General features: G+C 36.8%; 1 protein-coding gene across 3 annotated transcripts in view; it reads right to left on the bottom strand.

Annotated features, from left to right (window-relative positions):
• Window positions 1–2,653: 2,653 nt before the first annotated feature.
• The window catches only part of ATG5 (autophagy related 5), a 65,825-nt gene continuing 52,782 nt past the window's right edge, over window positions 2,654–15,696 (bottom strand). For all 3 annotated transcript variants that reach the window (XM_071741231.1, XM_071741232.1, XM_071741234.1), the window contains one exon: window positions 2,654–3,669. In XM_071741231.1, coding sequence (XP_071597332.1) covers window positions 3,533–3,669 — 137 coding nt within the window. In that variant the 3' untranslated portion in view covers window positions 2,654–3,532. The remainder of the gene's footprint in view (window positions 3,670–15,696) is intronic.

Below are 15,696 nucleotides of genomic sequence, written 5' to 3'. Positions count from 1 at the left end.
TATGGCAGGCAACCAGCACTCATCTTTTCGATAACTGAACCTTTGCACTGGCTCCTTCCACAGCTCCCCAAACTCTCACTGGAGAAGTACCTTGGTTTGAAGTAGCTGAGTAGTTGTCCTTTCCCTATGCTTATTAGTGGCTAGTTCATACTGCATGTTCCTCTGACTGATCCGTCCTTAATATTTAGCATTTCTTCACATTCCTGCAAGATTTCCCAATCACACCAACACGTATTCCCAGAAGTGTTTGTGTTTCTTCCATTAGGACTGCACAGTCCCTGCATCAGCACAAATCTCTCTTTTCTGCACAGGGGTGTTCAGACACCCCCCTCCTCCCTCCCATATTCTATTTGAGAATTGCTGCCCTTCCAAAAAATTTACCCCCCCCATTCTCTGAATTTTCTTCACCTAAGAAGATCTTAGGGTTCTTCTTCCTAGGTTACAGGTTCTTTAGCAGCATAACACACCATTCTATGAGCTCTACTAATTTTCCAGCAGAAATCCTTCTCCTTAGCTCCTGTGCCCACTCTGTATAATCAGTTCAACATCTTTTCCCAATCTCCAGTTTTTCAGATGTCAAGTTCACATTCTTCACAGTGGTGGCAATGTCATCCAACATTTCTACCAATATCGAGGTATTTTATTTAGAATGCTCCTATTTTTTTTTTCCCAAAGAATGAATAGAAATTAATTTAAAACTAAAAGAACTTCTAGCTCTTAATGAAAAGGCATTGCCTTGTGTGCTGTCAAGTGGTCCTAATGACAGACAGTGGTATCAAAGAAATCACAGGTAATTCACTTTCTTCACCAAACACACAAAAATGGAGGTAGCCATTGTCAAAACCCATGAAATAGTGAAGAAAGCAACAAACTATGTTTAGCTCTTTTTTAAACTATAAACTGAAACATAACTTGCTCACCAAATTCAGATTAAAATCTAAATGCAGCGTGCCCCCATGTATCTGACACTTCTTAGCACTGAAATTAATTCAGTGATCACTGTGTTAGATTCTAACCAATTTAGACAAAATCTGTTTATTTTCCCAGAAGTTACAGCATTTCAAAGCGAAGAAAAGTATTTAATTAAGCCCCAATGCATCTTCAGTTACTATTGCTATTCAGACAGTAAGTAAAAGAAACTACAAAAACATGATTTAAATCAAGTAAAGCAAAGACGCCACTTCCTTTTTTTGATGATGAGTTTTTGTTTAGATCCATCGTCCAACCAGCTCTTTAAGAAGCTCATACTTCCTAAGTATTAATTAAATGTTTTTGTCACTCCATGACAAAGATCTTTATTTATCTGGAAATAAAGACAGACTCAAACTTTGTTTTATTTTTTAATAAAATTTAAATAGTTAGGAGTATATTTTAAAGCCAAGCTGTATCTTTGTTCCATGCTAGGCCTTAAAAGTTGGATTTGCTAGCAAGTATGGGCCACAAGAAGAGAGCTGTGTACTTAAAATGCTGGTGCAGAATATATTAAAATAGCCAGTGACTTACCCCATCTTACCTTAAGCCAAAGGAAACAGAATCTTTACAGTTTTCAAATGTACTGCCTCTTACCCTGACTAATGGAAGAATTATCTCTACAAAAGACTTTTTTCTTTAAGGATGAAAACTACAAAATATTTGCTTTATCCATTGGCAAGAGTTTGAAATTCTCCAGATTATTTAGATGTGTCTGCCTAAGAAGGTTTATAAATGCCAATCCAGCGCTGTAAGAAACATTCCAAACAGAACTGGAAATTAGAATAACTCAACCAAATCATCCCACTGTAAGAATATTGTATTACAATTCTGCATAAACAGAGATCAGGATGGTTTGTTTTGTTTTAAAAATTCTTCATGACCCGCAAAGTACAGTACAAGTTAATTTCACTATTACCTTTTCCCTTCCATTTGCTTAGTGCTATTTCCTAATTTAACACTTAAAACACTGTCTACCACCTTTTTGTGCCTTTATGGCTTTTTTTAGCCTCAATTTTATCCTCACCCAATGAGATGCTTTCCCTTTTCTTCTTGAAGAGGTTTTTGTTTGATTGATTGATTTTAATTTTCTTTTTTTTTGCAGATACAGGTAGGCATTCCTACCATAAAGAGAGCATGGGAACAAATGGGAATAGCACTGGGAGTGACAGGGATACTTGCAAGCTATGACTTTGAGTAGAAACTTCAACAGCGACTATTTTTGGAAGAAGAATGTCATGCATTCTTTATACTTGCTAATATTTGGCATACTTGATAATATGTCCACTATAAACACAGTCTTGTGCCACAAACTGCAGACAAAGCAATATCGCACACAGCTTGATGAATTCAGCATAACACCAAAAAAAAAAAAAAAAAAAAATCAGTAGATTCCTAGTAGCAGCTGCAATGGTAACAAACATCTAGAAACCAAAGAGATCCAACAACCTAAAAATATGCCTGCTAAACTAAGGAAAAATCCGTGCAATGAGATTAGAAGCTTCCAAATGTCAGATTGATTGCTCAGGGACCACAGTAGAAAACTAAACTCAGATGTAAGGAAGTATTAGCTTGGAAAAGCCTCAGCTTTCCAAAATTCAGAATTATTAAAAAGCAAAGCATCTATTCATCATTCTATGATTTAACTGTCTGCTAGTCTATGGGAATAAACAATGGGCTACAATAATTTGCAACATCCGTTTACTTTTTTTTTTTTTTAAACTTTTAAAACTAAATTAAGAAAATATTCTTACAGAAAAAAAATTTAAATGAGCACAAAGAAATGCCATGACAAATCCTGAAACAAATTACCCTACATCATTGCTAGTCTATGAAAACTGGTTTGAATAATAAACATACTGGAGTATTCAGTGACAGAACACAAATCAAAAGTATTCGTAATTATTAAGCTGTGCATGTTTTTAAATGACAAAACATGCTCACGCGTTTACTTTAAAACCTCTCACTGCTTGTTATCAAAGTTAAAAGATCATTTGCATACCAATACACATACTGTAAACATGAAGTTCTCATTAAGGAAAGATGGGTTTACAGTAATGTGATCTTTTACAAAAAGCTATTGGTAACCAAATCTCTCAGTGTCTAACTTTCTAGAAAATTAAACCGATGTTTCCACTCTCGAAGTTGAAACACGACCGCTTTAGGAAACAGCCCTGTTTATTTGTTAATCAGAAATACAATCAAGTGGCATATTTCCATTCGCTCTTCGGCTGACAGTTTCAGCTTCATTATATTTTACAAGAAAACAGCAGACTCGCAGAGGTCCTGTAAATTCTTTCATATTGCAACTGATTCAATTACAGCGGTGAAGAAAAGCAGCGGTGATGCAAAGTAAGATCAGCCCAATCGCCCTTATCTGATGATAGGATCTCTCTTCCTGTTTGGCTTGCAGCAGTGAGGACATCTTGGTTTTGTTTCTTTTTTTGTTGCTGTTGTTTTTTTCTGGCCAGGCTGCCTCTGTCAAGACTGACAGAAGCAAGGAGTTGACGTGCCCTTATAATTCCAGCTTTGAGAATGATCCTCATACCAATAGAGCCGAGTTTCAATCGGTGGGTCGGGGAATGACACTGATGTGGAGAAAATTATCTGGATAGCTCATATGTTCACTTAGCCACTGTATGGGTGTTTCCAGCATTGGCTCAATTCCATGAATCATCACTTGAGTCTTCTGCTCTCCATCTAATTCAAAGAAAAAGACAAACCACTAGAGAAACCATGCAAAGTTCACAGAAAGATTTAACATTTACTTACACTTAATTTACGGTAGATTTAATTGGTGTTACAGGGTTTAACATTTAACAGAATGAGAAGCAGGAAGTACTGGTATGGAGAAAGCTGAGATTTCTATCGTCTAAAAAAGAAACTTTTAAAGTTAAAATTTATTCCAAGAAAAAACTGGGTTAAAATGAAACTTAATGAAAGGGCCACTCTTCTTTATTAGTTGCCAGGTTTTATTTCCTACAGTGATCAACAGCTTGATGTCAACACAGTCAAGGCATATCCACTTCACCTGGCTAGGAGCCATATGAATTTTATACAGATCCTGCTTAAGATGTTGAGCTTCCTAAAACATACTAATAAGCTTGTGTTCTTAATACTGTGATCTTCTGAAAGAGCCAGACTGCACGTAATATGCCACACATAATACATCTAATATTTCTGAAGTAATTTTGTTTTCCTAAGAATAATTTATTTAAGTCTCTAGTGATATTTCAGACTTACTCAGAAGGCTGTGTCGGCACCAGCTTTTTCTCACTTAGTTCCATCTCTTGGAAAAGCTAAGTTAGCAAATGATTCCCAGTATGACCAGATTATTTTCTAAGAATATTTCAATTCTTTTTATTTATACTTGTCCCAGAGGATGCAAATACTTTGATCCTTTGATTCAAATGATGGGAACCAGCTAAAGCAACTGACATAACTGTCATTAAATGATCTAAAAAAAAAAAAAAAAAAAAGAAAATTTATTTCAGGGCCTTGCAATGAGAAAAGAATCTGAAATATGCCCCAAATAATGGAGAGGGGGAAAAAAAAAGTAGTCCATTTTCTTCTACTATACTCTGGCAGTCTCACATGGACCTACCACAGTGAAACCCATATTCAGCACTCAGAAATATCACTGCCTCCTCTGACATTTTATGCCCCTCTTTAGTCTCTGTATTACAGAGCAAACCACTCTGTTCCTCAAGAGTGCATAGAAGAGAGCAGAATTTAAACGTGAAGGTACCAGCTCTGGCTCGCTCTTCCAGCTATCCCAGTTGTAGCATAATTCCTATTTTATAACACAGATAAAATCTTATTTGTTTGGTAACCAAAATGATTTGACAGCTGCCTGAAGAAGTTTGTGTTATAACCAAGTATCCATGCCAGCACAGGTTAAATTACACTACGAAGAATCATCCTTGAATATCCTGGTGACTTGATGGTAGTACTAATTATTTCTGCAGAAGCAGACAGTTATGCTTGCCAACAATAAAACATTATACATTAGCTACATTTGATCTGCATATAGTATTCTTTGCAAATTCTTAATTAAATATATAAAGCTTGATTCTCTAATTGGCCCAGTATACACAATATCTCACTAAATTAGCCATAAACAATTGCTGGTTTCTGGTTTTATTGCAGCCAGGTCAGAAGATGCAGCACATCATTTAAAAGTAAACTTCTGGTATTTCCAACCAAAGCTGATATTTATGGGGCTGACACATTATACTCTTAAACTGGCTGGTAAAGAAAAGTCTCAGAAACTTAGTATTTACACTAAGTGAGGGAATATTTAAATGTTTTTTATAATAAAGTAACTCCCAAATACATTTATTGAAAACTTTCTAATTAAAAATCTATCTAGAGTATTCCAGAAATTGCCACACAGCTGGTGGCATTTATTTACATTTCACAATATTATTTAGTTTTCAGAAACAACTAATCTGCATACACAGGCAGATGGCAGAATGCTGTTTCAGCATTAGTACTATGCTAGCCACCTACACATAACTCACTCTTCTCAGGAAAAACGTGCACAATAATTAGATTAAAAGCTTTAGAACCTCAGTAACATTTTCTTGCTATTGATGGAAAGGTTTATAAATGATAAACACTTTATTTGGCTCTGACTGAATATTCTTGGATGTGTGGCATCAACTTACCAACTTGATGCCTCTTCCTTAAAAAATGAAATGCAATTAATCTGAATGTCCCCATGCCCTGCTCCCTACCCAACTTTGTCCCTTTCTCATACAAATCTTTTCTTCTCTTCCTCCTCAAAATGAGAAAGTCTCCCAGGTCAATGGGGAATTTACAGTTTAATTAAAGCCTTAATCTCTGCATTAGCATTGTTTGTACTTTAGTATTATCTCTGACAATGCATCACTTCTCCTTAATTCCTTTCCCCCTTGAGGCTTGACTGAAGAGATCTTATCTACCAATTTTTGTATTTACCACAGCCTTCTTTCACAAAATCCATTGTTTTTACTTTGGCATTCTTCCCTCTAGGGTCCCTCTAAGGGAGATAAACTCTCACTTAAGTCACATTTACCCAGACTTTCCTCAACTTCCATGTTTTCAATAATTTCCCTGCTTTTAATCACATGCAGAGTCTCCTATAGATGGCTCCTCCACTTGATGTGGCAAAAAGTTAACTACAGCAAATAGACTGAAATAAACACTGAAAAATATTATGGTTTTCTCAACAGCTGTGTAATTTGTATCCAATAGATACAACAGATTTACATTATATTTTTCCTACCATTACTGTTTGTACTCTTATTTGCATCTTATTTCGTATACATCTTGATATACCAAGTGCTGTCCTCTATTTCCCCCCCATCTGACATCCTATGACAACAAAAAGCTTTTTCAGACTGACAAAATGTCTCTGTAACAGTGTTCAAGTTGTTAAACACAACGTATACGTAAATGAGTGGTCTAAAGATTAAAATGACTTAATTATAAAGAAGAACAATGCCATTCTATGTTATTGGGCCAGGCCTATAAAAATACAAATTTTACAATATTAAAAAAATGTAATAAAAAAATCAAGTAATTTTGTTTCCTCAAAACAAGAAGTTTGTAATTTCCAGTCATCTCATTGACTTATTTTTTTTCCTTTGAAATATATGACAGAACTGATTTACACGTTAGCTGTCACATGACCTACATATAGTTTCTTTTATTTTGTTGCAAAGTAATCTCATGAAGACAAAAGCAGAAATATCAGGAAAACAGAGGTATAGCAATACGTTTCATAGGAGGTTTGTATAATGTGTTTACATAGTAACTATTTTCTTAAAATCAGAGTATTTTTGCATTTCTGCAGTGATGCACAAATAAATACTACTTTGGCATTTACAAAAACCAAAAAAGCAAACAAAAAAGCAGGAAAAAAAAGCAGGAAAAAAAAGCAGGAAAAAAAAGCAGGAAAAAAAAGCAGGAAAAAAAAGCAGGAAAAAAAAGCAGGAAAAAAAAGCAGGAAAAAAAAGCAGGAAAAAAAAGCAGGAAAAAAAAGCAGGAAAAAAAAAGCAGGAAAACAAAGCAGGAAAACAAAGCAGGAAAACAAAGCAGGAAAACAAGCAGGAAAACAAGCAAAAAACAAGCAGGAAAACAAGCAGGAAAACAAGCAAAAAACAAGCAGGAAAACAAGCAGGAAAACAAGCAGGAAAACAAGCAGGAAAACAAGCAGGAAAACAAGCAGGAAAACAAGCAGGAAAACAAGCAAAAAACAAGCAAAAAACAAGCAAAAAACAAGCAAAAAACAACAAGCAAAGCAAAAAAAAGCAAAGCAAAAAAAAGCAAAGCAAAAAAAAAGCAAAGCAAAAAAAAAAAAAAAAAGCCTCAAAACCAATTAAGTCATTTCCTATCAGACTGCTTGTCCCAGAATTATATGATATCTTTTTTTCTGCTTTCGTTTTGGAAATCTATGAATAAAGTAGGTACCCCCCCACCCCCCTCAAGTCACTGGAGGCCAAGTGATAAGCACAGATCACAAAGCTTTTAGGTAAAACATCTCTAGTAATCAAATAACTGTGCTTATATGTTGGGTATGTAGATATTTTTGAGACATTTCAGATCATTTAATATAGACACTAGCTCAAAGGCTGCCACGCTTGATGTAGGAACCTGACCCAGGCTAATAAATATTACCACGTAAATTTAGAAGGGTTTTCCAACTCTGTGCAAGAAATTGAGAGAAATAGGCAGCTCAGAAATGAAGGGTTTAAGAAGAGGTCTGCTTCTGTACCATCAGGCAACCAGCCAAAGAAAGTCTTGGCAAAAGACTTCCTTTTGTAGATAGGCATCTGCTGGAAGGAAGCAAAAGATAATGGCTGCTGCATCTCAACAGTCCCTCAGACAGTGGCTCAAAGCTCTCCTCAACCTGAGGCAGCTTGAGTCTACTCTCCCTTCTTTAAGGAGAATACTCTAACTGCTTCCTCTACAACCCCTCCATGTTCAAAAATCAGTGAGACATGAAGAAAGAAAAGAGAGGAAAATCTGTAGTCTTCAGAGATGATGTGTAATGTCACAGTATCACGCTATTGTTTGTTCTTTTCAGCTATGGGTATTATTGCTTGCAAAGTAAACCACTCAATATTAGGAAAAAAAAAATTAATTAGCATTATTCAGCATGAATTCAGATTGTTACAAATACCTCTGATAAAACCTAAATACATTTTTCTACTGAACTGTCTTCTTATTTAGACAGGAAGAATTACAGATGGAGGGAAAAGGAAAGATTATTTTTGAGACAGAGTCAAGTGCCTATGAGCAGAACAGCAAGAGGTTACTTCTGGCAAAGGTACTTATTTCAGCCATTTTTCACTCAGATTAGCACCACAATGTTCACAAATGCTAAAGCTACATAGTCCCTCTTTCACCTACACAAGATCAGCTTCTCTAGCCAGACTAGACCTTCTTCCACCACTTAAAATTCCTTAGTGGCCTCTAGCAATCACCTGGCCGGGCAATTTAGCTGGCTTAAATTCTTTCACTGAGAGACAATACAAGATATTCAGGATCTAGAAAAAAAAGTCCCTGGAGTGCTTCAATTAGAAACCCCTGTACCAAAGCCCTCTGCACAGCAAGTCCCAGAACCTGCATGTAGTCATTAAAATGGACAACACAGAAACAATAGCTTCTTATTCAGGGCAGAGCTACTTAGCAAAATCGGGGTTACTGCTCTAAAAAAGGTTAACAGAAACCTGTGCTCCAAACTTGGATCAAACAATGCACTTTGTCCATGATACAAGGCTGCAGGACTATATTGGATAAGGACAGAAAAAAGCGCAAGGAGTAAATGTGGTGGTGCAGACCCCCTGTTGCCATGTTGCAAGATCAAGATTGGACAGCTTTGTTCTTCCTTTAGTTACAAGTGCAGTGGGCCTTAAACCATTCTTCTTTCCATAGCAAATGCAGTAGGCTGATAGACCCTGGCACTTTCTGACCTTGCCTACCGTAGCAGTGAGTTCAGACAATTCTGTTCCTTGCCCAAATGCAAATACAGTGATTTAGGGCTCTCCTTAACAGTACCTGGAACTCTACTGCTTGCAGAATGTACCCGAGACCGCTCCTGCTTGGAACACAGGCCCATCCTGAAAGTTGCCAGAGATGACCTAACTTGAATCATGGCTGTCATGGAAAAATACCAACCATACTGACCAAAGACATAGAATCACAGAATCATCTGGACTGGAAAAGACCTCTGAGATCATCAAGTCCAACCCTTGATCCACTACCACTGTGGTTACCAGACCATGGCGCTGAGTGCCACATCAGTCTCTTCTTAAAAACCTCCAGGGACAGAGAATCCACCACCTCTCTGGGCAGCCCATTCCAATTCCAATTACTGATCACCCTCTCTGTAAAGAATGTATTCCTAATATCCAACCTAAACCTCCCCTGGCAGAGCTTAAGTCCATGCCCGCTTCTCTTACTGGCAGCTACCTGGGAGAAGAGACCAACCCCCCCCTGGCTACACCCTCCTTTCAGGGAGTTGTAGAGAGTGATGAGGTCTCCCCTGAGCCTCCTCTTCTCCAGGCTGAACACCCCCAGCTCCCTCAGCCCTTCCTCACAGGACTTGTGCTGGATCCCTTCACAGCCTCCTTGCTCTTCTCTGGACCTGCTCCAGCACCTCAATCTCCTTCCTGAACTGAGGGGCCCAGAACTCGACACAGGACTCAAGCTGTGGCCTCACCAGGGCTGAGTACAGGGGCAGAATCACTTCCTTGGACCTGCTGGCCACGCTGTTCCTGATCCAGGCCAGGATGCCATTGGCCTTCTTGGCTACCTGGGCACACTGCTGGCTCATGTTCAGCTTCCTGTCAATCCAGACTCCCAGGTCCCTTTCTGCCTGGCTGCTCTCAGCCACTCTGTGCCCAGCCTGGAGCTCCCCATGGGGTTGTTGTGGCCAATGTCTTATACTAAAATAATAACTGAATGCTATTTACAAAAAAACAAGCTTCACAATTATTTTCATTGTGTGTGCTACAAAAATCACATGTTCTTATAAAACATCCAAGAAAGTAATTTTTGTTTTAAGCTAAGAGTGTTTATGAACATTTTAACATATTTTTTGTAATATTTACTTTAGCCAGATTTTGTAATATTTTCTTTTACTTTACTTCATTTATGGCGAAAGGTTTCTTTGCCCAGTGAGCAAGCTTACAAAATTAATTCAACCCACTTATATATCAAATATTTAAGGTTTTATTTAATTATCTTTTTAAAAAATAAAATGAGAATTTAAAGCATACTATTTCAGGCTTTCCCATTCACAAACTTAAATCAAACTGAAGATGTCTGCAATCAGTTTCTGGCATGTATATGTATAATCATGACAAAAGCATACAAGTACAGTCAGATGTTCAGAATCCACGGTAACAACCACCTCAATATAAAGGTCCCAAATGGAAAACAAACTTCTACTTTAAAAAAATCTTACCTACCAGCCGAGTGCTAACAGGTGCTCAATACCTATGCAATTTTATGGGAAGTGCATTAAAATAAAATAAAATAAAATAAAATTTAAAAAAAAAAAAAAAAAAAAGAAAAGAAAAAGTGAACTTGGTCAAATCTCTTGACCAAACAATCACCTGCTCTTTGAATGAACTCAGCACCAGTATTTCAGACAGTGGACACCTAAGTTCTCTTCACTGATACAAAATATTTTCTATTTAAGAAATGATAGCTTTAAGGTCTAAGGTTACTACATATTCTGTTGAGCAGGGTTTATTTTGGTTAAAAAATTTAAGTAGGAACAAAGTCTTAGTAGGAATTTACAGAAGCTTCACACTAGCCTATTTCAGCCATTATATCTCAGGCTCCATTGCTAGAAGTGACTCATTTTCCATAGCAATCTTCATATACTTTTCACCTCAATTTGATCACACAGAAACTACCAAAATCCCTATTCCCTTCCTCTTGCCTAGTTTGGAATAATTATCAGTTTAGTCAGAAACACAGATAACATATTAGATCATAGTCAGCAAGATATGCTGTAAAGTATCCTCCGACCCATAGCAAGTACATACAAAAAATTCTGCACAGCTGATTCTAAAATAGCCCAGCCACAACAAAAGGTTCCTCTGACCTCAAAAATTTAAAGGCTGACGTGTGACATGCAAACACAGGATTGACTTTTCCTTCCTGCCTACATACCCTGCCAGCCCTGGGGAAAGCCACTGATGCCAATTTCTTGTGAGGAACTTGCACACAGAAATACATGGGCAATACCCCAGTCAGAACAAGCCATTATTCTTCTGCAAAATAAATAATTCCAAACATAGGTCTCTCCAGCCTGGAGTGTTTTGTCATTCATATTACATCTCAGCTTTGTCCTTACAGCGCCTTGATGTCATTTTACCAGAATTACTGCTTCTTAGCCCAAAAATGCTATGATAGAACAAAGCCTATACCAACTTCAATGAAGTATGTTCTTGCAAAGTACAGGACTACAAAAGCCTTATTCCAGGCAAGTTGTCCCAAGTATTCCTCCACTGCAGCGCTGTCATGAAGTCTGCATTTGCAGATTTAGTTTTAATTACTGCTGTATTTCTTTACATGGTTTTGACACAGGCCAGCTGGCTGATCTCTACGTGATCTTCTCATGGCATAAACATCTACTTGAGTTTAGACATTTGCGACTTAAAAGAGAGGAAGAAAGTTTCTCTTGTCACAGTTCTCAGTATACTTAGATGCCCTAGGTTTGATTCCAGCAAAGTCCTAGCTTTCTCTGCCCCCAAAATGAACATAAATGAATATGCAACATTAAAATCTGTATTAGCTATCTTTAAATAATGGAATGAAATCAAATACCTGACAACACTCCCATTCGTCATTTTCTTCTCCATTCAATTTTTCCTCTTTCAGTGTTTCCTGTCATCTTCTACCTCAAGTCTATCCCCAGGTTAGACAGTCACATTTTTGAAACATAACAAAATTGTGGAATAAGCTAATCATCAGCAGCAAAATTTCATTACGCTTTGGAGAAGCTTGTAAGAACTTGGGTTGCATTTCTAATCTCATGGCAGCCACAAAGCACATAAACAAAGCAGAAAACCTTTTCCCATTTCATTGAAAAAAAATTTTAGGTAAAGTGAATTTGGACTCAAACACTAGTTAAAGGCCAGGCTGCCTGAGCAGACTGTATTTAAGAACTCCCCATGCAGGCCACAACAGTTAACACTGACAGTAATGCCATTTAAAACAACCAAGGGAATTTTTCCTTCTGTAAAGGAGTTGCTGCAGCTCAATGAAAAAACAAGAGGATGGAAACCACAGCTTTACTTAACTAAACTTTGATTCTTTTTATAATATTTGTTCTTCTGTATTTAATAGAAGATTTTAAATGGGATTTTTGTAATAGGTCTCAAAGTAATTTATGACAGAACCCTAAAATACTTTTCTTAAACACCTAACATTTTAGTCATTAAAACATTTTAGAAGATCTTACACTGACAGTGCCTGAGATGCTTCCTACCAAACATCTAGTTTCAGACAGGAAAAAACAAACAAGACCAACAAAACTCCCAGGAAATATTCTTATATCCTTTCTTGTTGACTACCAGTGCCTTAGACTCAGCCCTGAACCAGCACTAAACCTATTTTATAAAAGATCAGGGTTAGCTATTGAAGCTTATAAAACAATTTTGTGCAATGCTTTTAAGTTTGGCTATGTACATGTAAACAAAATTAGAAAGTTCATGCAAATCATGCTGCTGTTCCATGTAACAATCAAACACACAATACATTAATATACAGAAGGAACAGGCAAGGTGTGCATTAAAAGATAAGCACTTGAATGCATGACAAATTGAGCCCAACCCATCCATGATATGCTTGCCATTGTCCAGAGAAAGCTAAATCTCTTTTAGGAGTTGTGTAGCTTGTTTAAACAGAAGGCATCTTGACCTGTGATAAGTTAACCCCTTCATGACTCATGCCCTTAATTAGAATTGAGTTTTCCTTTCCCTCTGAACTGATTATAACTGACCTTCAGAAATAAGGGCTCTCCCTGGATTTAGCTAGGGAGCTAAATGTAGAAGGTGTGGCTCTTGAAAAACAACAAAACTAAAAAAACCCCAAATATTTAGTGAAAACTTCTCTCCATGGAGACTGGTATAAAGCAAAGCAATTTGCTGTAAAAGACCTCTTGTGGGTAATAGTTGGTGAAAACTTATTTATAACGCCATAGTTTTCAAAATACTATTATGCCAAACAATTACATAGCAAATTCTTCATGCAATCATATCATATATATTCCCTATGTATATGCACATTTATACACTTTTAAGGGTTTCTAATGGCATTCTTGAACTTTCAACCTCTATTTTAGTTCATTTTAAGTTACTATAATTCACATCATGCCTGCAAATATTCTTCAGTTCAAATGGCCGTCCATCTTTTACAATGAACTTTTCAGCTAATCAAATGAGGAATGATTCCTAGCAAGGCAAAACAAAGGATTACTGTTGCTGAAAAATCATTGTAAATACAAAAAAGACCAACAAGTTTACTTGTTTGCATCAATCCATAATGCTAATTGTTAGTTTACGTGCCCAGTTTAATAAATCAAATCCAAAAGTGGACATTTGGACACAATTACATTCTAAAAACATTTGCCTGAAAAGTGATAAGTGATGTATCTGGATCAAAGGCTTCATGATTTCACGTTTTGTACATTTTCCCATTTAAATGGAGAAAAATAAACTGGTTTTACCCTTTTAAAAGTGCTACTTCCAGCAATTATATTATATATATATATTTAATAAAGTAAGCAAAATCACAGGCAAACTAAACATGAACGTGGAGATGAGCTATGCAATTAACCCCCAAGCACGGACACTTTTGTTCCATGTCTGACAAATTCTTCAACCTCTGCCAAGCTGATCAGTAAAAAAACTCAGCTAATTGAATCCATCGATGTGAAAAACCACAGGCTCAAGTCTGTACTGCATACATCAAGCTGAAGGATTTCTGCTTCAGCCACGGAGGTAATAGTCAGTGGGGTCAGGTCAAAGAGGGTTAAAAGTGAGTCAGGATATAGCCAAAGGAATACATCAAACACTGATTTTAAAAGGGCAATTAATCTTAGACAGAAATGCTTCCTGGGGAATGAGATCTCAATCTTAAGAGCACACTACATGATGTAGCAGTAAAAATGTACATATACAAGCTTAGAGAGCTTTCATCCTGTGATCACAAACAGAAGGGGAGTGCTGTTTATCAGAGAAATACAAACCCTTGCTAAAATACTTACATTAGTTTCTTCCGGGCCCTTACTCATTGAAAAATAAATTCTTTAATGAGAAGGCAATAGGCTGTGCACAAAAAAATATTTTTCCTGTATACATACTGTATGTTCTTTTGAACAGCTAGTAGATTATTTAGAGCTCTCTATCACAAAAAACAAAACCCAAAAAACCCCCACAACAATTCAGACTTGAAAAATTTAAGAAAGAATGGATACAGGAGCATTAGAATACCTGATGGGCTCTTTACACTGAACAGTAGCTTTAAAAAATAATAAATAAACAAATACACTCCACAAAACAGCTGCTTATTCAGAGTTAAGATCGGAAATTAATTTTCATCAAAACATATCAATTTTTCCATTCCAAAATAACAAGAGTTAGCATCAAAATGAATAAATTGATATAATCTTATCTCTAAGGAGAGTATTTATTTTAGGGTTCAGAAAGTATTTCTCCACTTTACAGAGGAAAAGTAGATCCATGAAATTTGTAACACATACAGCATTTGCAAACAGAATTTGTTATGCTAGTACCATTAATTAGTTAGCAATATTGCTGGGAATTAGTAGTTATGTGGACAAAACACTGAAATACATAGCTCTGAAATGAGTTACAGATAATTCCACTGTGTTAGTTTCCAAGACCTGGCTTTGCCACCACCCTTCCATCTGCAGATACCAATCCCCAACATCACAAGTGACAGAATGGCATCTGGTCCATATATCTGGACATGTATCACAACTTCTGTGCTTAAACTACCAGTGCATAAGTTTGCATTAAGACACTGGACTTAAAGAAGTTTCCCAAAGTGCAGACACCACTTTGCATTTTGCCACTCTTAGTGTGGTGTGGTGATACCACCAGGAGAAAGGAGCACAAGAGGCATGAAAATCTTCAGTGACTACAGCACCTCTGTGCACAGGCCAAGCCACTGCACAGAACTTTGGTTTTACCATAAGGTAATATTTTAGCTCTATTTTCTCACAGATATTCTCCAAATTGGTACAGGTGCCAAATAAGACAGAAAGAACAATTTTTTCTGCTGAATGTGAAGTAATTAAAATGAGGCACTTGAGAAGGGGACAATTTAACAAGTGTTCTTGAATCCTTACAGAGAGATTAAGATACACTAAATACTGTTGACTAGTGGATTAGTCTGCTTTACATTATTAGTAAGGCTTCTGCATTTCCCCTAATTATTTTTGTATGTCCTTTAGTTTTGCAGGTCTTCTTTTTAGCCCTGCAAGATATTTATCTGTGGGGAAAAATAGGGTTAAACCTACATGCATCACAGAAGAATAGAACAAGATTGCAAGAGAGAAGCAAAGAAGAAAGGAATGATTTTACTCAGCCCTCTCCTTAAGATATAGGACATATATCAAATTTAAAGGCATAGATGTAGCTCATAAAGTGGAGCAGAACCCACTCTCTGGACCTCAGGGCACGTGCCAGAGAACAA

Source organism: Heliangelus exortis, chromosome 3 (assembly GCF_036169615.1).
Source record: "Heliangelus exortis chromosome 3, bHelExo1.hap1, whole genome shotgun sequence".
In the NCBI taxonomy this organism is placed as follows: domain Eukaryota; kingdom Metazoa; phylum Chordata; class Aves; order Apodiformes; family Trochilidae; genus Heliangelus; species Heliangelus exortis.
The sequence above is the reverse complement of the archived record's forward strand: the minus strand, read 5'-3'. Positions and strand labels throughout refer to the sequence as shown.